Genomic DNA, 26,862 nt, shown 5'->3' with positions numbered 1-26,862 from the left:
GGTAATCAATACACCAAACGAAGCATGTCAACCGAATTATATATGTATCCATATTGCATATCTTCATATAGAAGAAGACTGCAAACGAAGCATGTCAACCGAATTATATATGTATCCATATTGCATATCTTCATATAGAAGAAGACTGCAAACAAAGAAAAACGTTCAAGTTTTAGTGACATCCCGAAAGTTGTGTTGATCCCAGTTTTATATCGGTTATTATTCTTCATAAATGAAAGCTTAAACTTCGGTCACGCCTCAAGAACAGAACCCATAGGTTAACGGACCTTATCAGTGGCCACGTACGTCCCTAAAGGTCGGCCGACCGTACTCACGGGCCCGCTGAGTCAGTTAACACTTCGTACCCGTAATCACATTTCAACTGCACCGAACCAATATGTCATGAACAGAAGTCTAGGATTGGCTGAGTTTTTGGTAAACACATAGGACTAGATTACAGAAGTAACCACAGAAGGGTAACAGGTCATGTGGATTAGGATAACTACAACAGGATAATTGTTAATGTGTACTCGACTTATAGGTTTCTTCAGCCTAGGTGAACGATTCAGATTAGTCGAAATAATGAACACAAACCAGGCACGTGGCAAGGCTCGCATATGATTTGCACAACTTTTCTAGAGTTTAGTTCCTGTTTACCAAATACAATATATTGAGTGGTCCACAGTTTACGACATTTTAGAATCAAAACGCGCAACGTTAGATTCGTTGTTTTTTTATTTAGCCTATTGCATCCTTTAGTATTACAATTCATTATTTTCATAGTTGTGCTCTCGTATGAACATTGTCCTTTCGCCCAACTAATTTCGGTCCACATGTTTTAATTATCTATGTACATCTGTATTGTACAAATCAATTATATTACAAGACGTTTTGATTTCATTTCTGTTCACAGCAATTTTCTCAATTTAGGTACCTCGTCCCCTTTCTACTGATGCAACAAACGCGTGAATGGTGCTACTGCATACACAGTATTTCTAATTACTACTTCTGAGCTCTCTTGCTTACTCACTTTTTTTTTCGAGCATGAGATAAAAAGGGACCAGACCGACAGACTTCTTCGCTACGATATTTGTTCAACAATGGAGAACAAGTTCTGTAAAAAGAGCGTGCCTTTGCAGGGGTATAAGCCTATACATACATCCAGACGCAGATGCAGGCGCATTGTCGAACGAAGCTAACTATCCAATTCATACGTTTCGAAATATATATATTGTTTTATTGTTATAAAAGTGTATATATATAAAAAGCGACTTTACTTGAGCGGCGTCACGTATAAGGTTCACGTCTGACTTTCTTAGTAATAAAATTTTCTAGTTAACTACAAACGCAATTGCGGAATCATTAGCAAAGTGTTTTGTACACAAAATCTTCAACAAGCTTCCTATGAATGCTACTTGCTAATTATGTTACTGTATATTTATCACTAAATTCAGTTAACGAATCGAAGGCAATTCTCAGGAAAAACATTGCCTTATGAGGGCGTTAGCGTAACGATAAAAGGGAATGATGTCAAAATAGTTGCTTGTAACAGTTCCATTGATAAACCCGCAGTATTGAACCACTTCGATCTACATATTCGCCAGAACTGAGGTTTGGATTAACGTTCACTGGAATTGAAGGCAGGGACAAAACAAGCTAGAAGGCTATGACTACGAGCTAGACCATAGTCAATTGGGTATACACAAATATGAGTGAATTAGAAGTTCAAGTTTTTTGGGGGGTTCATTTTATTAGCTAGATAAAAGCCTCTCACTACTTATTATATATATTCCTATTTTTCAATCTCGAATTATTTTTGTAAGTGTTGAAGGTGATAGGTCTGTAGACGTATAAAGAGCTTTAAACGAGCAGAACGATGATTTAGGATTTGATTATTTACTTTAATGTGGCAGTACAGAACTACTCGGTTACGATGGAATAACAGAACACTAGAGACATGTTTAGTATCGAAAAAATCTGTACAAAAATACGTAGTTTTATGGCAAATCGCCGAATAGGACCTTTTTTTTCTATGCATTAACATACAAATATACGAAATAAAAGATGGTTATAGGAAAACGAAAGATATAAGTTGAAACTGCTCTTTAGAAGCTGAGTAATATAAAGCCTTTAACGAAAACAATTCGGCCAAGCCCTTGCACGCTCGTCTGACACTAACATTTTTTTTAACTTATCTCTCTGATATATAATGTATTTTTTATTTTGTTATATTAAACTTAGGTATCTAAGAATGCATTATTGTATAGTGTAAAGTCATCTCAATAAAAGACGCACTTTTTTTCCATTCACTTTCTTCACAATCAAACTTCATTGGTTACCCTGAAAGATCACTTATAAGTTCGCTTACGTGAGTGCGTGTTACTCATTTTCCAGTTACCCCATTGCATATAAATTAGTATTTTGTGATACGATTTTTTTCATCTATAATGCTTTTCTTTTTTGGTTCAACACAGATAAGTCACCGATGACGATCTCAAAAATAGTTTTTTTTTTTTGAAATCTCAAAACAATATTTAAAACAGCAAAAAAATGTGAAATCATACCGTTGCATTCGTCGTGTCTATTACTATAAAGCCGCTTAGCTCACATTTACAATTGCCTTTTACTCTTTCTCATTAAATTCTTCCACTGATTTGTATTAAACAAACCCAATAACCGGCTATGTTTTGAAGATCCTGGCTGAAAAGCTTAGGCAAGGAATGATTAAGCCAATTAGCCGGTGAGGAACAAATAACCGAAGAAATAGATCCCGAGTTTGTTCCTAGGACTGCGCTTGTTGGCAATATCTTCAAGGTGTGGCCAGCTATTTAATAGTGCTTAAAAGCATATTTTAGTTAATCTCGTTCCATGTCCACTGCACTCCAGTGATACCGTGTCGTGCTGCTTTTCTCTGCTCATGTACACATGTCACATGTTTCAAAAAGTCAAAATATACATGATAAATATTTTCGCCTAACCTAGAGAATAGCTGACGCCATCTTATCTTGGTTATTACATTTCATAAGGGGTAATTCGCTTTAATTGCAGTCAGTCATTATAATTACCACGAGCCGCTTAAGGATAATGAAACAGTTTTCGAACTTATTTTACGATGATGTTAAAAAAGCCATAATTGAGAACGAGGTGTTCAATAAAAATAAATACATCACAAAAACACGATGCCTCTATTACATTTGATCTCCATTAAACATTTACAAATAGAGATACGATGATCCGCTTGAGATATGACCTACTTAACGTGTTTTTTTTTTTTATCTATCCTGAACCATTCGAACGCATATTGTGTCTGCGTTCTTATCAGCATTACTATTAACTGTTTGAATTGTAGTTAGTAGCAATAATTAGACTGTTCTGTATAACATGTTACCGGGCCTACACGATCGAATAAATATAGGCTGATTGCACGATCGAACAGGAATCGTAACGAATGAACAAGCCTACGCCAGCCACCGCCTCACTGGTCGCTTGGGTAAAACCTAAGTAGCACGCAGATTCGACAAGTCTCTGAAAGTACACAAACGCCTAGACTCTTCTAGGCGTAGGCTCTTTTTTTTCGGTCGAACATTCAGCGAGAAGGTTTCCCCTTTGCATGTCGTGTTACTCACACCGGGGTATACTTCCCTTTTTCAGGGCCATTCGTTCCAGCTGCCACTCCACTCCATTGACCACGCGGTGATCAACAAGACTGGTTGAGTTAATGGGTTCGTTTTTTGTCCATTGTTGACCCATAGAGCACGCGTCTGGCTACACTGAAGAAATATAAGGCTGAGCTTGTATACAAGAGACATGAGTTTGCGCCCGCATCAATCGATCCCGTTTACAATCTCTGTGAATATTATTGTATGTTCTTTAATAAAGCGGAGGTTCGCGACGGGCAGGGGAGTAGCGGAAGCAAACAGCGGAACACATACTATTCTAACATTATTTTTTCTCTTGTAACATTATTGATGCTGCTGCGCTAATACATGTACACAATCAGACTGCGCTGTCACTTAACAGATTACTATCACAACGCGGTGCACTGTAGCATGTTACGTATTGGTCTGATTATCATACGAAAATATCTGCGTTAGTTAGCGGGCACCAGAGAACTAACAGCGGTAATTGGGGCGGACGTTGTTGCTGCAGCGGATAGAGCAGCAGGTAGTATTGCTTTGCGCTCAGCAATATCTGCCCGACACAACGGGCAGTTCTCCAACATGTAGGCGCACTTTTCGCAGAAGCCTGAATGGCCGCAGGGCTCGAGTGTTATGGTGGCTTCAAGGTCGACACATAATGAACAAACGTTTGTTCCACCTGTAAACCGCGTATGCGTATAATATGATTACTTATATAGGAAATGTAGGTGTTCAACTGGGTCTTCATGCTGTCAAATGCGACAAGATCGGCCTCTTTTTAGTTATGATGGTTTAGACAAACGACATAAGAGGATAGCTCGAGCTTGGTTTTGGTGCGCACGGCGTTTGGGCTGCTCCTCAGTAGGAAGAACATGATAATATAGTTTATTGCAACGTATCACGAGATGGCTAGCAAACATTCGGATATAAGAAAGATGCGCAGGCATGTTGATTTCAATGGTAATATTGCTCTACTAGAGCTGTTATAGAGACCATTAGGTCCATTTAATGTGTCGTGTAATAAAAATGTATCTAAAGAACTTTCAGGCAGCACAACGTCGATTAAATGAAATATTAATAAACAGATGAGGGAATTGCTATCACTTGTTCGCAGAAAAACACAAAAACTATTTTTGGTGGTAATGATCGAACAATATTAAAATAGCGTGTTCAAAACATAACTGTTATTTCATAATAATAAATACCTTACGTAAACGTTCCGCCTTACCAATGGAGCCGCGTTTCAGTTTAACATGCCGTGGTATGATCATAGCTAGTTCCGGGCTGAGTTCTCCATAGTCGTTGAAATTTTTGAAGTCTTTGTCTCTGGGTGGGTAAACAAAATCTGTGAGCCCGAAATTGAATCGACATTGTTGATATGTCATAAACGATGCGGCAGCGAAGAAACCAGATTGTTTTGTCGAGTTAAAAATCGCCGCACACACAGATGCTGTTAACGGTGAGCCGTTCAATGAAAAGACGCACTCTTGTCGATCGATGTCCAGGAGACAGCCTGAGTAAAGAAGCAAAACCAACATCATCCTAGTATTCATTGCTTTTATATATACGTGCCATAAGCATTATACACCGCGATCAAGGTATCGCCGATAAAGGCTTTCAGGCCTTAAACAAGAAAATATCTGTTCGGCAACACGGTAAAATACCAGTTATTCAGTTACCTGATATAATAAAGAAAAAATCTCTTATTGTAAATAGAATATATTGAACGTTGCTCATTGCAGTGTGCTTTCCAATGATTTAATCGGACAGATGAAGATTTCTGGTCGTTTAACGTCATTTTCTTAATGTCACCGATGTTCTTTTGTTTACATTGTCGAAGTTTAAGCCTCACAAAAACTTGCATACATAAATAGCTTACCTCCTATTTTACACGGAACTTTTCTTATTCAAGCTCAATTCAATCAATATTTTGCTCAAATATGAAGCTCAAGCGCTGTGTTCTATAGTCATATATTTTATCTTAATTAAAATTTGTCATAATTGCCTTACCAAGAATATCATTAGGTTTCCAGGCGTTGTGTCCAATCGCTATACTTTGTGCGTTATGCCACACAAGTTGTCTACATCCATCGTAGGCGATTGAATACTGGTCGTCACCAATTCCGAATCCCTCATGATTGAAAAATTTCGAATCTCTCGTAGCCCAGCCAATCTGCATAATGCCAGCAGTCACTAGTTGCACCTCGTAGTACCAACAACCGCTAGAAATCTATCGAAAAAAATAAATAACATTATTTACACGCCTGATACAGTTAGTAACTTGAACATATTATTATTAATCGACCATCTGTTTCCTGCTAAGCTATGTCACACTATTTCAATAAGGCCCAACTGTGTTATCCAAGTAAAAACAAAACACTCGAATAATTTAGATAAACGAGTCTCTATTTTGTTGAAGTTAGTAATGAGCTATATATTTCTTATACGCTGACAACGGCTCTTGGCCATTCAACATAGGGTGTATATGGTTGCACTACGTACCTCGAAGGTGGATCTTACAGATTCGAATGAGCTGGCATCGCCTCGTGCTTCTAATCCATTCGGGGATATTTTCAAATATTCCGATACGTCGTTCCCATTTAACATCGCATTAATTCCACGCATGTCCACCTAAACAAATCATGTGAACAACCTTAGGGAAATGTTAACTTGCTATGTTCGATTATAACCCGTACAGAGACGTTATCGTACGTAGAAACAGAAAGCCTTGATTACTATTTACAATATTATCGGAATTATTATGATTTTACCTACGACGGTCATATAAGGTATTGAACATATGTTGACCATAAGCCCAACGACCCACCTTCAGATATGAGTACTCTCTGCCGGGAAGTACAAAAACGTTGTCTAGGGCCCACTGCGCACAAAAGCCCACTTGCCGCCGAACAAGATCGGCTTCATCCGACCAACCTTCAAGCACTTCCAGGGGATGGTTTTCCCGTTCACCGCTAGAATGTCGTTCATAGTTATTGCACTCAAGACCCCGTTCAGCCATGAACCGTTCTATCGTCACTTTGTTTTCCGATGTTTGCGCAAATTTCTCAAGCGCAATTAGGGCAAACAGAATCACCTATAGAGAATTGAACGTACAAACTTTAACCATCAACATTTACAGGTAATTCGCATGTTTTTTTTAACATGAGTTATTTTGTACTGTCATTACGGTTGTTTCTAATTATTTATATTCGTATACTAGATAACATGAACAACACCTCATGTGATAAAAAGATACTTGGTTTGGAACTTTAGTGGCAAAGAAATGAGTAATACATAATTATTACTACAAATGGTATGAAGGAAAAATTGTTCTATGTTCAGTAATATTTAAAATGTAAAAAACACTAGATATCGAAGCATTGTAGAGGAGATATTTAACTAACAAATATAGTTTCTTTGTTTCAGTCTTACACCTATACGTCGTGGTATGCCAACCCTACATTAGCCTGGTATTTGACAGTAGTTAATAATGCAGCTAACAACAAGTGACGCAAAATCAACGAAAACCATTAGCATCGACAACAATAAGTTTTTTTGAATTAATATTTGCTGCCGTCTGCTGACAGTGGCATAATCTTTTATTTATTATTATATTAGTTATTTGACATTAACTTCGGCGTGGTCAGTTGTATGGGACAACTGCGTTTGAATGGTTTATGGCCCTATGGTTTCAGAAGCTCAAGGTTAACGACGCAAGGCGGCGTGGGCTCAAATACTGACAGGTGCTGATAGCGCGCGCTGTTTAATTTACCCTAGCAGAGATTTGTTACTATTGAGCGACGTACTAATACTATAAGGCTCTTGATGGCCTATGGCAACTGCGAACCACTTCGGTTTGCTGGCCCACGGGTATCGACGCCGTTCCCCACTCCACCTACTCTTTACCACGGGACAGAAAAATATAGGCTCGGCTTATATCGCAACCCACCTCCCTTACAGCGCGGTCCTTTAATACCCCAGATAGCGAATATCCTATGGCGACACGTCAAACAGCAGTTCTATTTATAGCCCTCGGTGGTAATTAACCAGTTTGCTTATGGGACAAACTGATAGCCCACCGCCCTTATTTTGCTTAATTACAATGACGCATGTATTTCAACTTGTAGCATACACAAAAGGTAACATCTCAGTAACTAACCCCCTACTCAGTCGTCCACATGTATAACCGAATACATGCTAGTACAGTAGTTTGATAAAAAAAAAAAAAACGACTATCTTTACATTACTACAATTTTTTTGGTTTCATATAGCTTGTTCGTTGCAGTGATTCATCGGGATTTCACCTTAGCGTGATACACGCCGCCATCATTAAACAAACCAGAAATCTCACTCGAGATCAAATAAGAGAGCTCGTCGAGGCAGGTCGTTGAAGATGATTTGGTAGACTTGATGATAAAGTGTTAATGCTGCTAACATGACTAATGGTTAGTTATCGACAATATGGCTAGTCTTTTACGCTTTACTTATTTAGGTCATGAGAAGGTCGCACTCACAATCCAGTCTGAGATTCAAGGAACTAAATTACCCCCTTACCACTACAGTGTTATTCTAACATCGGTGGCTCTTATACCCCGGTTGTAACCATTATTAGTAGTAATTTATTTATCTAAGTAATGCGATATACGTTTCAAAGGCGCTTTCGAATGACTTTCTAGGAACGCGTATATAACATCAAACTTTACTACAAAACAAACATGTCAGCAGCGAAACAACTGTGATAACTAGCTGGTTGACCTGTTACTTTTTGCATCATTAGCGCGGGACGAGCCTTCTAGATTATATCAATTCTACAGTTTACCAACCACTATCTAATTAAATAGGATATATCAGCAAAACTCTGAGTTGAGACTTAATAAGGTACTTTTGATTCTTCCTAATACGTACAGTCATAAAACAACCTATTTCGCTTTACTTACAATTTTTTCTAATTATCGTCATTTTCCAGTTACTGATTATTATTTCTGGAGCAGTGCCCGGCATGGAAGCAGAATGCCAAAGACACTGAGTTGTTTATCGATTTATATCATATATGAGTATATGCACACTGTCAACGCAAACTTTCGTTTATCTTTGATCAATGCAAATTAGCGATAAAAAACCGAATAATTTATACAATATTGTTACTAAAGTATGTAACTGCTGAAATTGTAGCAATAGCCAAGCTAGCATTAACGATATATAATTGTTGAAGAAATTGTTGACCATTTTAAAAGCAAATTTAAATCAAATGTTTTTCCAGTTTTGAAATAATATTAACAAACTGCGTATGTGGCATTTTGATCACTGACTTTCTGCTGTTTTTTTTTTTATGTAAACATCATAATTTAATTGAACATGACAGGTACATTCAAATTTCCTACCCAAGTCTTCCCAGTTTTTGTCTAACACCTAATATTGTATGTAATGTAAAACGACACTCTTTCTGTTCACTAGTTTCAATTGATTTTTTTCAGTAGCTCGTTGTAGGCCTGCCAGTTGTTGATATAGTTCAAAATCCACATTTTTTCGGGTAGTAGAAACTCATAATGCACTATTCTCTTCTAATTCCATCAAACACTTCTTTGGTGTCCGTCTGGTATTTACTAAAAAGTTGTAGAGCGCATTATTGTCGTATATGATGCGCTTTTTTTCGCCTTAATTCGTGTAACGCATAAACATCGAGCCTCTTTATAGTAGCTTTCATTTTAAAACTGTGTGGTAGTAAATGTTTAGTTCCTTGGTGATATGATGGCTACTCACGTATCGATCTTAGTCAATTTTCGCAATAATTTGATCAATCTTTTTCCGTAATTATTCACTCATTACGCGGAGCATCTTTTACATAAACATTTTCAGAATGAAAGCGGCAGAACCGTCTTCAAGCCATTTGTTTCGATCGCGCACCTTAGACACAAATTGCACACATTCTTTATGCGTCTGGACGGCATTTGTACCGTTAACGTAACAAAATTAAGAAACACAGCGAATTTTTTCGAAAATTTCATTTATCTTCAAGGCGTTCTATACAGTACAGGAACTCTAACAATCTTAGCACGTCTGCTATTGCCAGATCTTTGCCTTCAAATGGCACCAACGTCGATCCATTATTAGGATGAGACTTATATCATCTGAGGCAGATGACTTTGAAGCCATCTAGCTAAAAAAAATACCGACAACTTAATATATTGTTGTCCTATTATATATTAACACGGGAGATCAGCCCAGTGTGAAAGTGTTAATTCTGAAATGCTTTGTCCTTAGGAGGAAAAGTTTTAGGCTTTCCTTTATTTCTCTTACGGCTTAACTAACAAGCCAACAAAGACCGTAGTCAGTACTATATAATAAATTAAGACGTAAAAGGTTTTTACAAGAAGGTAATTGATAATTCCTAACTTAGCTGTGAAAAACCGAAAACGACGACTATTGAACAAAGAAACATTTAGTCTGCGTATCGCATCTATGTAACAATCACAAAATATTCCTAGCAACAGACTAATTGATTAAGAGCTATATCATTAGATTATCTAGCGCAACATTCCGTATTTTAACTTTACGTGAGACTTTCATACTAACCACTAAAAAAATAATTAAAACGTATCGGTATATTATTACTAATAACGTGCCAAACCGAAGCACTATTTTTGAAACTAAAAGAACCGTTCGTCTCTATGGTGTCAAACTATCCGCCTTCAACGAAGCTAAGGTACAATACAAAAGTTTTAGTGATACAAAACCGATTTTTTAATATCCGTCAGAACAACAACATTTAATAAACGCTATGCACCTGAGTCGTCGGACTTTTTCTATAGTCGAGCCGATCTGTCAGGAAAGTCAGAGTCGTTTTGTTGAGCAAAGTTACCGCAGAAGGTCCTGCAAGCTTGTCAGCAACGCATGCCAAGGCTACGCACAGGTTACGCTCGTAAGCAGGTTCATTGCTAGGAACCGTCGTCAGAAGGTATACCAAACCTACACAAAATTGTGTACACAACAAACAAATTAAGAAAGCCTAGAAATAAAGTACAATGCGGTGTTTAACTTCAATTTATGATTAAATTATTCTGTCGTTAGGTTCAGTAATAGTTATCTACCTTTTCTCATGCTGATTTGTTGCATTTCTACAACTCTAGTTTGGATTCGAATGGTTACCTTTACTCAGACATATTTGCCTCATTTAAATCAGAATATCGTATAGGCTGAAACGTGAATTTCGCGTAAACTGTCTATTTTTGAAATTGTTAAATGCTGCTTGTACCAAAACTTTGACTGAATTTTAAGGATCGCTAGCTTGTTATCATGTTATCAGAAACCGAAACGCTTGCTTGAGATATCCCAGGCAGGTATTAGACGTGGTATGCAGCAGCGCCTTTAGTTAAGTCATAAATAATAGGTAACTACAAGTATATATAGAAGTAACTTGATAAAGGCTTGCTAAAAAGAAGACTCCAAAGCTTAGATCCCTGAACAAGTCTATAATGCTCACCAGTCCCCGCGATTACAGCGTGTAGAGGAGTCCAGTTTGAAATCTAAAGTTTAAACTGTAGCGTCTCAAACTAAGAAGAGGTGCAGGTGTTAGAGATAATTCTCACATAGGCAGAGACGTTGTCGGATGATATGAACATGCTTGAAGGCCCCAAAGAAAATAACCTAATCAAAACACAGTTCATTCATTATAGCTTGAGGCATCGAAATCTGAAGGTAACAATCAACATTGCTATTAAGCATTAACTATCTATACCAAGTATTTTACCGAGGTAGGTACTGGCATATAACGCGTTCAGCATGGCAACAGCATGACTTCTTCTATTTTGGACAGACAAAGTTTGCATAAGCGCAACAAGAGGTCGGCCTATGGACAAATTTGTGTTCACGTAACCGACGGCATCAATTTTTTTAAATTCGTCTATCACTATTTACCACGATTAATGAAAACTACTATAGATGTAGCACTGTTCAGATTATTACCGATTTCATAATATAGTCATAGAAGAAAGAGAGCCCACCAAACAGCAACCGATTTAGCGTAACTGACATCACATTTACACGTTCCCCGTATCTACTTGTTGACCAACGAGTCTCAGAGGTCAGTATCCAAACTGTAACTTCTCGTATAACTTACCTAAGAAAAATTAAATACTATTACACTACTTTTCCGCAGGGCATAATCGTTACCTGTTATATTCGCTATTTACCCAACATTTTAGTTACACTACAATATACTCATAATAATATCAGACCCTATAGATTCGAACGGACTTCTCTTTGGTGCATTTAAAAAATCAAACGTTCTTCTTGTGCTTATCTCTTCAAACCAAACTTTTAGAACAACTATTTTTATGACGAATAACACATACAGGACTATCCAACCATACACGCTGTTTTTTTTTCGTTTACACTAAAATGTTATTTTTTTAAATGTGGTTTCACATACTGCTTCACTGTTTCGTTGTCACGAACTCACCCATCAGTGCCTCTTTACTGGGAAGGGGGCAGTCGTCGAGTACTAGCGAAATGACAGCCGGACCAAGGGCATCCTCAAGCGGGATAGCACGACACAATGATCTAACCACAAGGACCCAGTCACGATCAGCTATCGTCGCCAGCTGTGCTAGAAAGAGAGGCGGCTCCTGATCGTGGTCTACCAGGGTGCGGATTACCGACAACGCATCCCGAACCAACTTCTCCACCAAAACAGACTCACCTAAACCGTCCGATCACACAGAAATATAGCAAAATACAAACAGAAAAGGAGCGGGAGAGAAAGAAAGAAGTTTGCAGTCAGTTATTTACAGACCATTAATAATTTATTAATGTGTGTCGTACCAATAGCTTTATAACAGATGACTAATCATCTGCGATAGACTTTATCTAGAACTACAGTCTGTTAGGGAACGACAAGTACGGCTACTTGAGCAGTCTAGTAAGCTTGTTTTGTAAGCGTTGAGAATCTGAATATAGATATATTCTGTTCTTTTCATTTACGGCTTCACGCGATGGAGGCTATTCAATAAAAACCCTTAACAATTGTCTAATTATTCATAAACTACGTGAATTACCTACCACTAAAATCATCTCTTAGAGATACAGAATCGACAGAGATACATTAATGTAATGTAGAAAATATAACATTGAACTTATTGGAAAAAATATCATGTGCTTGGCTTATGAGAAAAAGACTCTTATCTGTACACCTCTCAGTATGAATATTTCTTTCTATATAATAATACATAGAAGCACCTACAGAAGGAATATGTCGGACAAAGCAAATGACGCAGTAACATTTTGTCGACACTTGGAAGGCAAGTATCTTTTATATACCATACAGTCTATTGCTCTGAACTACCGTAGTCCTGTCTAGACTTTTTAATAGACGAGGAACGTCCCAAGGCATAAATGACCTTATCGCATCCTCAAATACAATCACAAGCATTCATCAAAATTATTAGCCTCTATAGTAATATACATATTTTAGTGTACGAAATTGCGCTTCAAGTACCATACAACTCCGCTTTAATGCAAGGACATCTAAGCATCGTCCAACAAATGTTCTCCATGGAACGAACCGCTGCTTGCCATTGATTCTGTATAGGAGTATGGGCGGCTATTAGCCTGTTCTTTTTTTTTCTTACTGCAGCTACTAACGGTAGCAGTAGGAAAAACTTTAAGGCGAGAGGTACTGTAGGGGGAATCGGAATTGGACAGCGGCTAACTTAAATTAGACACGCTAAAATTGAAGGCTATACGGAAGGAAATACTCTGCAATGGGAATGCAACAAAAAGATTGCCAAAACATCCATGGTAGCCACAACAAAAAAACTGCTGGACAACTAGTTTTGTTTAGAGACAGTTGCGCGCGCTAAGCGAGTTCTAAGGACAAATTAGTGCCGCCTCGTTAGCACTATGGAAAGCTATAGGTATGGACAATGCTGTATTTGATTTCCACTATGCAATTATTGATATTGAGGTCGCATTTGTAGAGTACTGATATGCTATTTTAATTCAGATGACGGACAACATTCATTGAATATCCGAAATGGCCTGTCTTAACTCGGAGTTAATACATCCGTTAGATTGTAGTGCCTGCAATGACCTTTTTTGTATCAATGACAGTTAATTCGGCCATTATTAGCATAGCGAGAATCATAGATCATCATTAGGAATCATTAGATATTATATGGGAATAAAACATTTAGGACTTAATTGTACCCTAAGTCTATACTGTGTCAAGCGATGAGTGGACGCGGTCAGCGAAAGTTACAATTGGCCGCAGAAAAAGGCAGATTCCACAAAATGCGTCTTCAGATTTTTTCGCTGTTTACTTGCAAAGCTATTATTAAGTTATATCAAATATCCGCTAATGTGATTTCTTGAAAATCATCTAGTCGAAGACCAGAGTCAAAGCTATTACGGGAAAAAAAATACCTGAAATGAAAATTAATAAAAAAAAGACTAACTTGCCTTCATAAGCATAAATATAAACACTTATCTTACGGTAGACCTTACTATAAATAAAAATACAAAAAAACCCAGTTCACTTATAGCATTGCAAACAACTCAAAGTAAAACCTTATTAGCGAAATCTCACCTGGGAAGATATATTGCATCGTTTTTTGTTATTATCTTGCAAAAAAAGGAGAGACAGCTTCTTTCTTTTTTACCTGCCAGATGAAAAAGCTATCCTCACCTCGGCAGCAGGCAGGGTCAAATCGTCACTGTGTGTAGATTACCACACTTTCATCGATAATGTCACTAGGTAGTAGACTGGCGCATATTTGTCTCAGCTAGAAAAGACTCGAGATATATGAAATTGGCGAGACGCAGAACAGGAATCTGTTTTAAAAAAGGACCAAATTGACCACACAAAGGTAATCATCGACGCTTTCTTGATCGCGTAGGAAAATTAATTGCTTTCCTGCCGATGGCTTCAACGACGCGGCACAAATTATCTCAATTAGCTGAACAGGATTTATTCGCCGACTCTTTACAGAACCGGACGAAACTTTAAAAATCTAGATGCTTAGCATGAAGCACACATTTGTTGAGATCGGCCTGAATCACGTTAAACGGTTCGAATAAAGACTACAAGAGTCGAGTACTGTTAACGAAGCACCTGCCAATGTCTAACGCCAAAACAACTAAAAAACATTCATTCGTAGATGCCTCTGACACTAGGTAATCGGTGCATCAACCCGGATACTGAAAAATACTAATATAAACCGAAATATAAAGAAATGTTAATATAAAGAAACTAATATAAAGAAATGCAAAATACCGCACTCCAACAAACATGAAGATTTAAACATGCTCTGCCGAAGGTCGCTTTGCCAAACGGGCATTACTTATTACAAAGCTGACGTGAACTTTTCTTAATAAGTAAGGTGTTCATTATGGTGGACCAAAAAACGTGTTTAGGCAAAGTACTGGCAATGTGGAGAACGTGCGGAACATCTGAGCTTAGCCCATTCTATAAGACAAGCACAAATTTTTTCGCGGGACATGTTCGCTTCGAAGTTTTGAATACACACTTATAAATGGTTGCAGTTAATGCAAGTATTCAAGCAACGCTGCTACAGCAAAGTGGATTTGTCACAAAGATAAATAACCAACCATGAACAACGGACTTCACTATAGATAGAGATTTAATGTGACCCAAGAACCAAAATCATCTGAATCTTACGATAGACAGCTTGTATCTTAACCGAGACTCATTGTATAATTTTTTCATCTTTGATGTCTCAGTTAAACCTTTTATTATTAAGTTGTCCAAAGAAATGAAGTGATTCGAAATATATTTACATGGAATTACCTCTTACCACATATAATCCGAATGCGCCTATTAAGTCTAAATACTAAATAATAAAATCTAAATAAATATTTCATTCATGTAGGATATGCACAATAAAATTGTCATAGTTCTTGAATAAATTTTCGATGCAAGGCGTTGTCTGTCTGTTCACGTGGAAAAAACATACGTCATACTGAACTGATAAAAACGTACACATACACTCACACAACGAAAAAGGTTAACAGATTTCCTCAAGAGATGACGTCTCTTATCATCTAAGAGTAGGTTGTCGTAATGAGGAAAAGCACATGTTCATAAGTAAAAAGCCGTATCAGGTAAGAAATACTTACCTAGCTGCCTTTGATAAGCGCTGTCGGTCGTATGATGACAACTCTGCTGATCAACCGTATCCTCTTTCGAGGGCTTACAGCAGTCGCTTCCCATTATTGTTAATTGTTGCAATGGGCGATATGTCCCACTGTCTCGAAAATGCCGATGAACACAGATCGGCTAGCCGCTGTCTGACCGACCGAGGATGTTGTAGTCCAAGCAAGCCGATCAGCGAAAACGTACGATAGACCGCAGCCCGTTTCCAAGCTTTCTAATTTGGCATCTGCTGACAAACTCAGCGGATCTGGCCGGGCCACAACACCGCTAGAACGACATTGTAGAAGTATCTGCACCGCCTAACCCATATCTACAAACAGAGAAAAATGGCATGCAACAGTAACACGAACGCAACAAGGGTTGTCAGCAGAAGTAGCCATAATAAACGGGGTATAATTAGCGCAGTTGACTGCAGACATAAAGCAGTGATTGAAATAGCACCCATGACACCAACGATGCTTACAAAAAACCAGAATCATCGATGGTATAAAAAAACTTCAACGAAATCCATCTAGTACGCTACACCGCAGTGTATTTCATACAAGCAAGAGGATACGACGCGCTACAAATGTTTTCCAATTGATGGCATTGTGATTGGTTTCCCAGACGTTTTTCAAATCCTGCGTTACGTCCTAATAAAAAAAAAAAAAAAAAACTTTACGAAGAAAACTTTTATGCATCTTGCCTTCTGAATTTATCAGTCTGCGATATAAGGAGTCAGTATTCCATAACGAGGAGTTTTCCCTTTCGTGTCATTTTGTTTGTCCCAAAAAGTTTTCAAGAATATGAAACAGTGGATTTCGAAGCACAAATGCGTGCACATAATTAAGCGTACGCACAAAAGCTACATTTCATTTTGCCTAATGGGAACTCGACAGAATCGCAAGCTCTGAAGCATTGCCCTATAATATGGGGTATTGCTGGAAACCTCAGGGTGACATAATTGATGAACTGAGTACAACTGCTAACAGTGTAGCTTAAACTAACATTTGGATGGACCTCGTGTATCCTCAAAACAATCGGCTTGTGCTATGGTTCACAACTACGCTCTATTCGCCGTTTACTCTTGTAATTCGATTTTTTTTAACTTTTACACTCGGTCTATTTACGTTATATGAATTACCTTAGGTATTAGAAGCATCAATATGGATTAAGATAGTCAACTTCAAAATATACTACGTTCATTCGATTACTTACAAACAGTTAACAACATTAATGCAGTTAGCCTACTTAATCTACAAAAAGCTTACATACAAACTTTATTATTATTTCTTTAAATACATTTTAAGTAGAAGAAACGAGAAGTTTTCGTTTTGCGCGTACGAGAATAGTACTAACACTGCTAAGGGTTCGTTCACAAACAGAGTCCGCCGAACTTCCATCCCATTTTATTGTACACTCATTGGAGCTATGTACATTTCCGGTTAAGTGATGTATCTTCATTCTGAACACTCGTCTATGTGGGTTTTGCAGCAGTTCATGTGGTGGCAGCAGCTACGTGGTGGCTATGTATTCCGTTATTAGTTTGCGCATTCGACTTACCCCTCCCCCCGCCAGTCCTAAACCTTTTAGCCCACTGCTAGTTCTTTCGCGGACTCCCCCTGTACCCTCTAATGTCTAAATTTAGTTCGTGTTTCAGACTGAAAAGCAAACGGGACCTGCTTACTATGGCGGGGCTAGCCCACGAAAGCCGCTTCTAGTTGTTGTTCTAATAAAATACCAATACTAAATACTAGTTACATTGTCGATACTCACCTACTATTCTGCTTGATTGCAGCGAATCCCAAGCGTGAGTCTAGTAGCGAGTCTAGCACGAGAACACACGGGACACTGCTAGTTGTTTCTTCACTATACAACTGTTTTTACCGTAGTAGAGTATTCTCGCTAGTGCCCTGCACAAATGGAACTAGAACCGTTGCCGTTGGTCGTAGTTGCCATAGAAATGTAGGGCTGATGACACAGTTGTCCTGTCGTTATAGGACGATGCACTGTGTGTCACACTGATGAGATCAGAGTTCGAGTTCTAAAGTCGCTAATACACGTATAATAACAGGATCGATGCCAAACTACCACACGAGATTTACTAGTACACATTAACTAGCAGTCAGCTTCAGTCGCACCGTATCTCATTCCATAAGCAAAGAAAAAGACCGAATGACATCACTCGCACAGCAAACACTATTATTGCCGCTGTTCGTTGTGAGGGTTCTTCAATCTCTTGTTGTGTCACGGCGGTATGATTCCGTTGCTGTGATTAGTTCGTTCGTCGCTTGTGATTTTCTTACCCCGTATTCTCTCTGCGGGCTTGTGGCCATTGAATCGGTGGTCTTTCTCTGTGTGGGGCCGCTGGTTTGTTCTCCTATGGCAACAAGCTGGTGGGCGCCATCTTTGTTATGGGCCGCGGATCATCTGGGTCTCTCATTCGGCTGACATTCGCATCGCTTGCATGCGTTGGTCTGTGTCTACAGCTGCATCTACAGGGGCGCGCCTGTGTCGATTTGTGTGGACACGCAGCTGGCGGCACGATCGCAAACGATGATCCCTGCCCAACAGATAGTCCGGTTGCGTTGCCGGCGACGCTACTAGTTTTTGGCTGGTAGACACGATTTTCAGTTGATGAACACGTAATCTTTTCTCAGTACTGGATTCGTGCATTATTTAGGAAGTATAATATGCGGACAATTGTGTTTGGTTAAAAAGGAAATTATTTAAATTAGTGAAGACAGAAAAGCAAATGGTAGACAGGTAGAACGGTCTGTTATTGTGACTAGAGAGAGGCCAGGCAAAGCATGTGGACTCCGATTAATGAAAAAGAGAGGGGGGTAAGTGGCGCGAATTTTTGTAAGTTCGCTTCCAAGCAACACGCGCAGAAACGAAGTTTCTGCAAAAATTTTAACCATGTTTCGTTATTGATTGGTTTCGTCTGGTTCGTATAAAAAAATCAAATACGCGAATTTTTATTTGTCAATCGGTTTCTTTATTCAATTTATTCTAATAGAAATCCATCAAAATTTTAGTGCTATTTATGATGGAGGGCAATACGTGATAAACCGAATGTGCTTAAAAATATTAATAGAAAACATTTAACAATTTAATAAAAACATGTTAGTGAAGATGATAACTGAACGCCATTCAATGTTTTGGCCCTAGGCCGTTGCATTTATTCGAAAGGATTTCCCAGACACAAATTAAGCAAAATAATATACCATTTTTTGTAAAAGTTTCATTTTTTAAGTTTGTCTCCTGCGTTATAATTTCCATATGCACAGAGAATCTAGCTATCGTAGTTACGTAAGATTAACCAAATCCAAAGAACATCATTAAACATAATCACATAGAGTACCGTACGTTTCCTATGGTACAAACACACCTTTAATGTAGCCTGCGCTTATAGCTGAAAGGTCAACTTCTTAGAACGAAAGTAGTCGCTAGAATATTTATTTGGATAAAACCTTATTATCAGCAGAAAGGTAGCGGTAAGGTCAACTGCGCACCCAGCTTGTCAATGATCACGAAAATACCTCATCTATAAAAGGTACGATTGAAGAAAGGAATACAGCCTTATCCGTTAACTACCGCATGTCGCTGCCTTCAGCCGGTTTTTCAGAGCCCTCAGTTTGAAATTGTTGGCGCCACTATCCATCCTTCGCTCTGCGACGCGTCCGGGCCGTTCGAACAAACAGACTTTGGCGCTGCCTGTGCTCGATCCGTTAGAATGGTGTCATTTAGTTAATAGTGCTCCTATGACTTGTTTTTATGTTCATTTCATCAAATGAGACTGTATATGTCTCTGTGATCGACTGGAAGGTGGCTTAAAGCTTGACTATTCGCCGGTTCTGGATCGTTTCAGCAAAATGTTGTACGACATGTTGTCAAGCCATGAGGATACGTTCATGTTTGACTCAACTTTGCTTATAAAAGTTCAGGACGAGATCCACAGGTGAGACTGGAGACTCGAGTATCTCAGTGCAGCGTGAGGATGGGCAAAAAAGCATGGAACGACATAAGGACATTAGTGTAGTGAAAAATACATTGCTAGCAATAAGTCGCGCGGTATATACAATTTAGTTGTTTTTAGCGGAATAGCTAAAGTTTGCCGTTCTTGACGTATCAGTCGTATATATATATATATATATATATATGTCATAATACAGAGGATTAAACGCGATACACGCTTCAGTATAATAAACTCATAACGTTAGACAATAACATAATAGTAAGATAACTAAGAAGTGGCGGATCTCATTAAATTGAATCATTGAACCTAAAATGAATTTCGTCAGAGAGGATAAGCGTTTATTGCCGAATTAATTTCGAGTTTATAACGCACTTGCAAACCGATTCTTCCTTTAATTATGCTCCATTACATACGGAGTAGTCAAATGCTACTGATGTCTAGCAAAACAAACTTACTCGTAAAAATTTAGTGCATTTATGATTTCTCTTGTTAAATAATCTTATAGTTTTGCTGCTGGAGATAACTTTTAGCAGCAAGACTGTTCTTACGACTATTTGTTTTGATGACTGAGTTATGTACAGGGCAGGTCCAGAAAGCGTCGAATTTCATCTACCTTACGAACAGCGCTGTTACTTTACTCTTTATATTATAAAATATCTGCATGCATTTTTTTAATAAATAAATTTTACATAGACCATAATTTATATCTGTATTCACGACAAGTTGAATCCTTAATTGATTGGAATTTTCGTGCTGTCGTTGCTTGTAACCTAAAGATTTAGCTTATGATGCATAGTACTTTGTAAGCTGTTACATAACCCTCGTAGATGACTGACAGTGTATAAATCGTTGTCGGTATATAAAAAACTGCGTTGTTTTCAGATTTCGTTTCCAAATGTTATGTAATGCGTGTGAAAGGGCTGCGTATTTAGATTAATTCTTGTGATTGATTTGGTTTTCTTCTGTTTACGTCCCCCGATGCCTTTTTGACCTCATTCCTAATGGTCGGCTGTGATGCGGTAATAAAGCCGAACAACTCCACATTTAATATGAGACCCCTTTATTCGCATTAACGGAGAAGTTGCTTGTTGACTTTCACCATCCACCATCTTTCAAGGCAGCCCTGAGAGCGAACGGCATCCTTTTCTTCCATGATGCCTATGCGCCCACCGTCGGAGGTCTTCATATGTAAGGGGGATTTACGTTCCCTTCGGGGACCGTTAGGCGGGACTCATGACGGTCTTCGCTCATTATGGACGTGGTGCTCCGGCCTATCGTTCCGTTACTGCCGCCTGTGAAATTATTATCATTCATCAAACGACACTTGTGTCCATGGCAATATTCCATGAGACGTAGTGTATTTCTATTTGACAATCATTCGTAGTGAATATACGATTTCAAGTGGTTGAAGTACTGGCTATAAATTCGTTCATATAAAAAGAGCGTATTGTCATAGACTTTATTGGGATAAATAGAAAGCGGCAGAAAGCCGGTTTAACGATTCATAGGAACTCTGTTTCGATTTATTAGTAATGCATAACCGTGGCAGTGGAAGCAGCTACCGTTATCAACGGTTCGCCAATTAACGCGCCATATTTCACGGTTATGATATTACTTTATGGTTTAGCGTGTATGTGTGTCTAACGGATCGTTATCAACAATAATGATATTACGAGTTGCTTGTTCTCGTCACATGTCAGATATTTTTTGTGTAGCAATATGTTTAATCCGTAGAAACTGGTTGAGTATTTCGTGACCAAAATGATACATAGAATGCGCTTTGCACTAAGCTGCGTTTAAAACGTTTGCCCCCTTCTTCAAAAAGTGTCGAAGTATTATGGAAACAAGTACTCACTCGACACAAACCACAACGAAAAGTGGATACTTTGTGGATTAGAAACGTTAGTGGAAGCTTCACACTAGATAATAAAGAGGAGAGTTTTGAAGGCAAAGGTCTCGATATGAAACAGGTAGTGTTTAAAATAATTTACACATGAATCTTTTAAAAAAATAAACAAGTCATATTTATTAGGAGGTTATGAATCTATCGCTTAATCCACCTAAAATGTTTAAGCCGATCTTTCTTGCGAACATTCTTGTTTAAGTCTTATACCTATAATCGTTCGTATGAAATCGTAAGCTATCGCTAATCTCATTATTGTGGAATTAACGATGAACTTTTTACCAGTGTGACGACTCATTAAATAAGAAAAAGTGGCAATGATAAGTGTTTTTAATTTTTGCTTGCAGAAATACCCGGTTACGTCTTCAAGTGCGTCGGAGCTCGACGGGGACAGGAATTGCATCGTTCTTTGGAGCCTGTGACGGCGTTCACATCCAGCTGTTCGATGAGAGTGATCCGTACATCTTTTATTCAGTTCAAATTACTGACGATGTCTTTCAGAGGTGAGCCCCTTTTTGTGTGAAGCAAAGACAGAATGACTGATAGCTAAAGAATAGCAATATATGCAATGCGTTCCGAATAGTTAGAATATTTTTTCTCTTAAAACGTTTGGTTCGTTACTGGGTATTCCGCTTTTTTAGTTCTGTACATTTTTTATTCTGTACATAATTTCGATTAAATAATTATTAATTGATGAATTAATAGAATAATGAGCATTTTCAAGAATGGGGACAGCTAGAATAATGAAAAATTATTTGATATAATTGGTTGTCAAAAAATACAAATATAGTTATACTAGAAATATATATTATACATGAACTGAATAAGATATCTATATGTTACAGGTTAAAAACTCAGCAACATCTGTTGATCGACTTCGCAAGCTTTCCACAGCGGCTGGTAGAACTTTTGCAGATGTGCGCTGGCGAGGATACCGTCGCTACACCTAGGTATTCTTTTTGGTAGATCATTAAATGCATTTCTGGATTTCACATACGGTACTTAAATCGTAAGGCATTACTTCAGATGAACGATTCCTCGAATGATTTTCGAAGACACGAAACGAAGTGTGTCTAAGTTCGAATCCGAACTTAGACCATCATGTGTTTTGAAGTTAAGTCGGCAAAACATTCCTCATTATGCGATTACTGGAAAAAGGTCATTAGATATATCTGCTTTAGAACTAATCGATGAATTCAATCTCGATCGAAAGCAGTAAGAAACACATAGTTCCTGTAACCATCTGAAAGAGCGCATTGATTCTTGATGTTTTTTTTTACTGTGCCTTTCGGGATTCGCTCACTACCCAGTTCATCCAGTTATTTCACTATCCACTACCGCACAGAGACACCGACGGCCAATGGGTAATAATGATCCGAGTAACAACATTATTACAATTGCTGCAGTGTAACATCAGAACGCAGAAAGTTTACGTATCTAGGTATGCACTTGTGCAATTGGTTCGTAAAAATTTTGAAAACACGATACCAATGTCCTTGGCAGTTATAAACGGAACAACATAGGCCCACACTAAGCACAGCGAACTAACCATGAAATTGCCTGTGTAATTTTACTAATAACCACTATGCCACTTTCAGGTATCAATGTGAACTGCAAGTAGAGCGGACTCCGCGGACTGGGCAGTTACATATTACTGAAACAAATGGGTTTAAGAAACTCGTGCACCTCAGCGTTCAACTTTCCCAAGCTGATGAAGCGCAAGTGCGAAAGAGCATGGTTTCTAGACTGGCTCGACTTAAGGTAAAGCTCACCTCGTTACGAAGTAATGTTAGGCGAGCCTAATTTAGTACGAGCTGTGTGTAGCATAGATAGTTGCAAACGTATTTGAATGATGGGTAGTCTCCTCCGATTCAAACATGCCTAAATTAACAAACATTGAATTCTGTAAGGCCTATGTCGTATTTTCTCGTTATCTACACACGTACTATTTCAGAATGAAAAAGAACGTTTAGAAGCATCGTTAAAAGCCGCTGAAGCAAAGTTAGTGGAAAAACAGAGCCTTTACGAACGCCAATTGGAAAGTCAACGTTCACATATTGAGAAAATGAAGGTTGACTTTGAAAGAGATATGCAACAACTACGGGACCGCTTTGAGACGGAATTGCGTAGAGATAAAGATGGTATTCAGCGGGTACGTAAACCAAATGTAGCAATGAGTATCGATATACCATGAAAATTCAGCGATGGATTTTGTTGGGAGTTATATGATCAGTTCTCATGAAATATCTAATTTGTTTTACGAATTTTCCAATTGTACTCGTAGGAAATGAGCGAACGGGTGCAGCTAATGTGTTTAGAAAAGTCCGATATAGAAGCGACCCTCAAGGAACGCGTGCGCTGTCTCGAGAATGAGCTTCAGAGTGGTCAAATACAGCAAGCTACTATGGAAACACACATCAGAGAGGCTCAAGCCGAGGCCCACCAAGCACAGGTTCGTTGTGCTGAATCTCTAATGAATTCCTAATTCAGTCATCAGCTAGTTTTCTTTCATTCGTCACATCACCCCTTGCCTATGATATCGATATGATCATTTAGCAAATAGTAAGATTTTCTTCAGGGTTAAACGACAAACCTTAGATTCGCTGTAGAACACGATAACGATAACTATTTAGTACGCTCAACAAGACTATACTATATATCAGTTTAGGCATTCTTAAATTGGGCTGGACTAGGAAGCACCCCGGGGACATGTCTTGGTGGTTAGGTTGGAAATAACTATTTTGTGCTTGCGCCGTTGTATGGGGTAGCTCTTCCAATGGCATAGTATTTTCTCATGTTGATAAATGTGATGAACACATATTCTGTGAGCCGTGTCTCGATGTAGAATTCGTTTTTTACTCATCTCGTTAAAAAAAATATGTGCACCGTTTCACATCAATAGTTTCAAGGTCCTTTTTTTATTATCATCTTGCTATAGGTTCGACTTACTCAGGAAAAAGAAACATGCAGAATGCTACAGGAACGGCTGGATTTGATGATGCGAAATGATTCGACTGAGGAAAATAGCGAGCTGCGCATGAAACTCGCGCAGTTGAAGGTTGATCTCGAAGCCATGAAGACGGATCTCTGCAAAGCCAAAATGGAGAAAAGGTATTCAAAGTAAAAACTGCAGCTAAAGGAAGAAAAAAGTCCTTTAAATGTTTAAACCATTCTCAGGGGTCATCTTATCTGGGGCAGCTTTAGCTCAGTTTAGTATCCATGTACGGAATGTATCTTTGTTTTTACTCCCTCTATGAGCAAGGCCCGCAGAATGAAACGGGCAGTAGGGGCAGGGATTTGGAACCAGAAGGTCTTTGGTGTGAATCTGGTTGAGCACATGTAAATTAATGCGAAATTTATCAATAGAGAAATTCTATTACACTAGATACATCAGGCCATTAACTAAACGTAGGTACTTTACTGTTTTTCGACTTCGATCTTTATTTTAGTTTCCTTCCCTAAAGTGGTATTGTTATGCTATTGGTTAGGCTACACTATGATTTTTTAGAATATTTGTCTATTATATAAGTATACAAGGCTGCTGGGGTTTTGTTAGGTTTTAAAATAAATTTTGTCACTTCTAATGCCGGAAACTGTTTATTACAATAGTGAGCTGTTGTGGAATATATTTCAGGTGTCTTGAAGAAAGTCTGGAACATAAACAAGGCCAGGTTGAGAGGCGAGAAGCCGGAATAAAGACGATGTCGGATGACATTCTCAAGGCAAACGATATTATTCAGAAGCTCCAAACCGAAATAAAGACATATCATTCTAAGGCAGGCTTTCTGAACTAATGCGGTTTCTCTAAGCCGTGCAACTTGGTTGAAATAATCAATATAAACTATGTAGTGAAAAATGGCATAATTATTTTTATTAAGATATTTGTACATTAGGTTCTGAAGGCGTAAAGCTAACTATGAGAGCAAGCCGAACACATTCTCCTGCCACAAAAAAGAAAAAATGCTCTCCAAAACATTATTATTACTTGTTATTTTTCGTCGTTCTAAACTAAGCAGCAGAAAAATATAGGACTATCCAGAATGTACATGAGTAAAAATGTTTTCTTTTTTCCTGCTGCTTTCTTTTTTTTTGCAGTTGAAGGTTCGGTCCGACGTGATCATGAAGCAGGAGGAGGTTATCGAGTCCAAAGATAGGGAGCTCAAAGCACTGAAAGATCGGATCAACGCAGGCGTCGACCTCAACAACAAGGAGAACGAGAGCAGAGTTCAGCATCTTGAAGTTAGTGAATTTTTATTATTGTATTATATATATGTATATAACTGTAAACTTAATTTCTCACACTCCAAATCTTAGTTATGTATCTCTCAGAGTAAGTAGCATCTAACTCAATAAATTCTAATAATAATTACTAATAGTACCCGTTATTAGACATTTTTGGCTCATAACAAACCCTTAGTAAAGCGAGCCAACTATGTTTAGTATCTATATAAAAAAGGAGACAGCATGGATATATGCCGTGACGTAATGTTATATTCATTCAGTTAGCGATAAGTTTTTCCTACATTTTAACCATTCTTTAACCGTTTTAACCAAATTCTAGAAACAAGTGGCTCACAAGGACAGTGTGATTCAATGGTTGAACAAAAAACTCAATGAACTGCAAGGCCATAAGGTCGATACACCATTCTTAAAAGTACCAAGCCCGCTAGCTGATCACAACCAGGGAGGTTTTGGAAGACATGTTGGAAATCGATCGGTGAGCTTATAATGTTGGCTCCTGTTCAGTTTATCTGTTTTTCATATTTTTTTCTTTACCAGTAATAACCCAAAGGTAATAAGACACAAATAATCAAAGAAAACTCAATGTGCTCTTTTTAATTATGGGTACAATTTAATAAATATACATAGTTATCCGTAAAATGGTGGATTTCCCTGTGCCATAAGTATGTGTTGTTACACTCTTTATTTTTAGAACGGTGTTGAACGACGTCAACAATAACATTTCAACCAATCAGGTGTCCGCGAACTAAACTACCTACATCATTACATCCACTTCTGCTTAGGCGGATTCAGAATTCAGCGTTCGAGGAGAACATATATGACTCCAAGCCCATGGCAAAGCACTGCGACTCAGTCACTCTGGATTACTCTGTTCTTATAATTCTATCCGTACGTCACGTATTGTTAACTCGGCAGCTATCTATGCAAGTGTTTTACACACGCATTTATGTAT

At 38.3% G+C, this 26,862-nt stretch overlaps 2 protein-coding genes and 1 long non-coding RNA gene across 5 annotated transcripts in view; 1 reads left to right on the top strand and 2 right to left on the bottom strand.

Annotated features, from left to right (window-relative positions):
• Positions 1-717: 717 nt before the first annotated feature.
• Positions 718-18,605, bottom strand: LOC111263705 (RING finger and SPRY domain-containing protein 1). Its single transcript, XM_022839033.2, has 9 exons — positions 17,563-18,605; positions 15,771-16,117; positions 12,097-12,336; positions 10,423-10,604; positions 6,466-6,732; positions 6,141-6,269; positions 5,649-5,868; positions 4,867-5,151; positions 718-4,317 (listed from the first exon to the last, which is right to left on the bottom strand). Exons 2-9 carry the CDS (start codon positions 15,862-15,864, stop codon positions 4,091-4,093), a joined length of 1,644 nt encoding a protein of 547 aa, XP_022694768.1. The 5' UTR covers positions 15,865-16,117; positions 17,563-18,605; the 3' UTR covers positions 718-4,090.
• A 227-nt stretch (positions 18,606-18,832) lies between these two features.
• LOC111263706 (spindle assembly abnormal protein 6 homolog) lies at positions 18,833-26,856 on the top strand. 2 transcript variants are annotated; one of them, XM_022839035.2, is made up of 11 exons: positions 18,833-19,747; positions 22,016-22,171; positions 22,514-22,618; positions 23,267-23,429; positions 23,623-23,820; positions 23,953-24,120; positions 24,607-24,779; positions 25,303-25,390; positions 25,764-25,907; positions 26,230-26,385; positions 26,602-26,856. In XM_022839035.2, exons 1-11 carry the CDS (start codon positions 19,662-19,664, stop codon positions 26,626-26,628), a joined length of 1,464 nt encoding a protein of 487 aa, XP_022694770.1. In that variant the 5' UTR covers positions 18,833-19,661; the 3' UTR covers positions 26,629-26,856. The 2 variants fall into 2 exon arrangements, with proteins under 2 accessions (XP_022694770.1, XP_022694769.1); XM_022839034.2 differs by having other exon boundaries at positions 18,837-19,747; positions 25,303-25,444.
• Positions 22,630-26,862, bottom strand: part of LOC147753045 (uncharacterized) — a 24,336-nt gene continuing 20,103 nt past the window's right edge. The window contains exons 2-4 of one of the 2 annotated variants that reach the window (XR_015312416.1): positions 24,618-24,755; positions 23,441-23,549; positions 22,630-22,816 (exon numbers count right to left, since the gene is read on the bottom strand). This is a non-coding gene — a long non-coding RNA (uncharacterized LOC147753045). The remainder of the gene's footprint in view (positions 22,817-23,440; positions 23,550-24,617; positions 24,756-26,862) is intronic. The other variant, XR_015312415.1, reaches the window with a different exon arrangement.

The sequence above is a fragment of the Varroa jacobsoni genome, unplaced genomic scaffold, assembly GCF_002532875.2.
Source record: "Varroa jacobsoni isolate VJ856 unplaced genomic scaffold, vjacob_1.0 scaffold_783, whole genome shotgun sequence".
In the NCBI taxonomy this organism is placed as follows: Eukaryota; Metazoa; Arthropoda; class Arachnida; order Mesostigmata; family Varroidae; genus Varroa; species Varroa jacobsoni.
The sequence above is the reverse complement of the archived record's forward strand: the minus strand, read 5'-3'. Positions and strand labels throughout refer to the sequence as shown.

Excerpts from the sequence above, each read along its gene's own strand:
- LOC111263705 (XM_022839033.2), bottom strand. The coding sequence starts at position 15,864 with ATGGGAAGCGACTGCTGTAAGCCCTCGAAAGAGGATACGGTTGATCAG. Across the intron at positions 5,152-5,648 it reads GAAACCTAATGATATTCTTG|GCTGTCTCCTGGACATCGAT; the intron begins GTAAGGCAATTA and ends TTCTTTACTCAG. Across the intron at positions 4,318-4,866 it reads ACTGAAACGCGGCTCCATTG|GTGGAACAAACGTTTGTTCA; the intron begins GTAAGGCGGAAC and ends CGCGGTTTACAG.
- LOC111263706 (XM_022839034.2), top strand. The coding sequence starts at position 19,662 with ATGTTGTACGACATGTTGTCAAGCCATGAGGATACGTTCATGTTTGAC. Across the intron at positions 24,121-24,606 it reads CCGAGGCCCACCAAGCACAG|GTTCGACTTACTCAGGAAAA; the intron begins GTTCGTTGTGCT and ends ATCTTGCTATAG. Across the intron at positions 26,386-26,601 it reads GACATGTTGGAAATCGATCG|AACGGTGTTGAACGACGTCA; the intron begins GTGAGCTTATAA and ends CTTTATTTTTAG.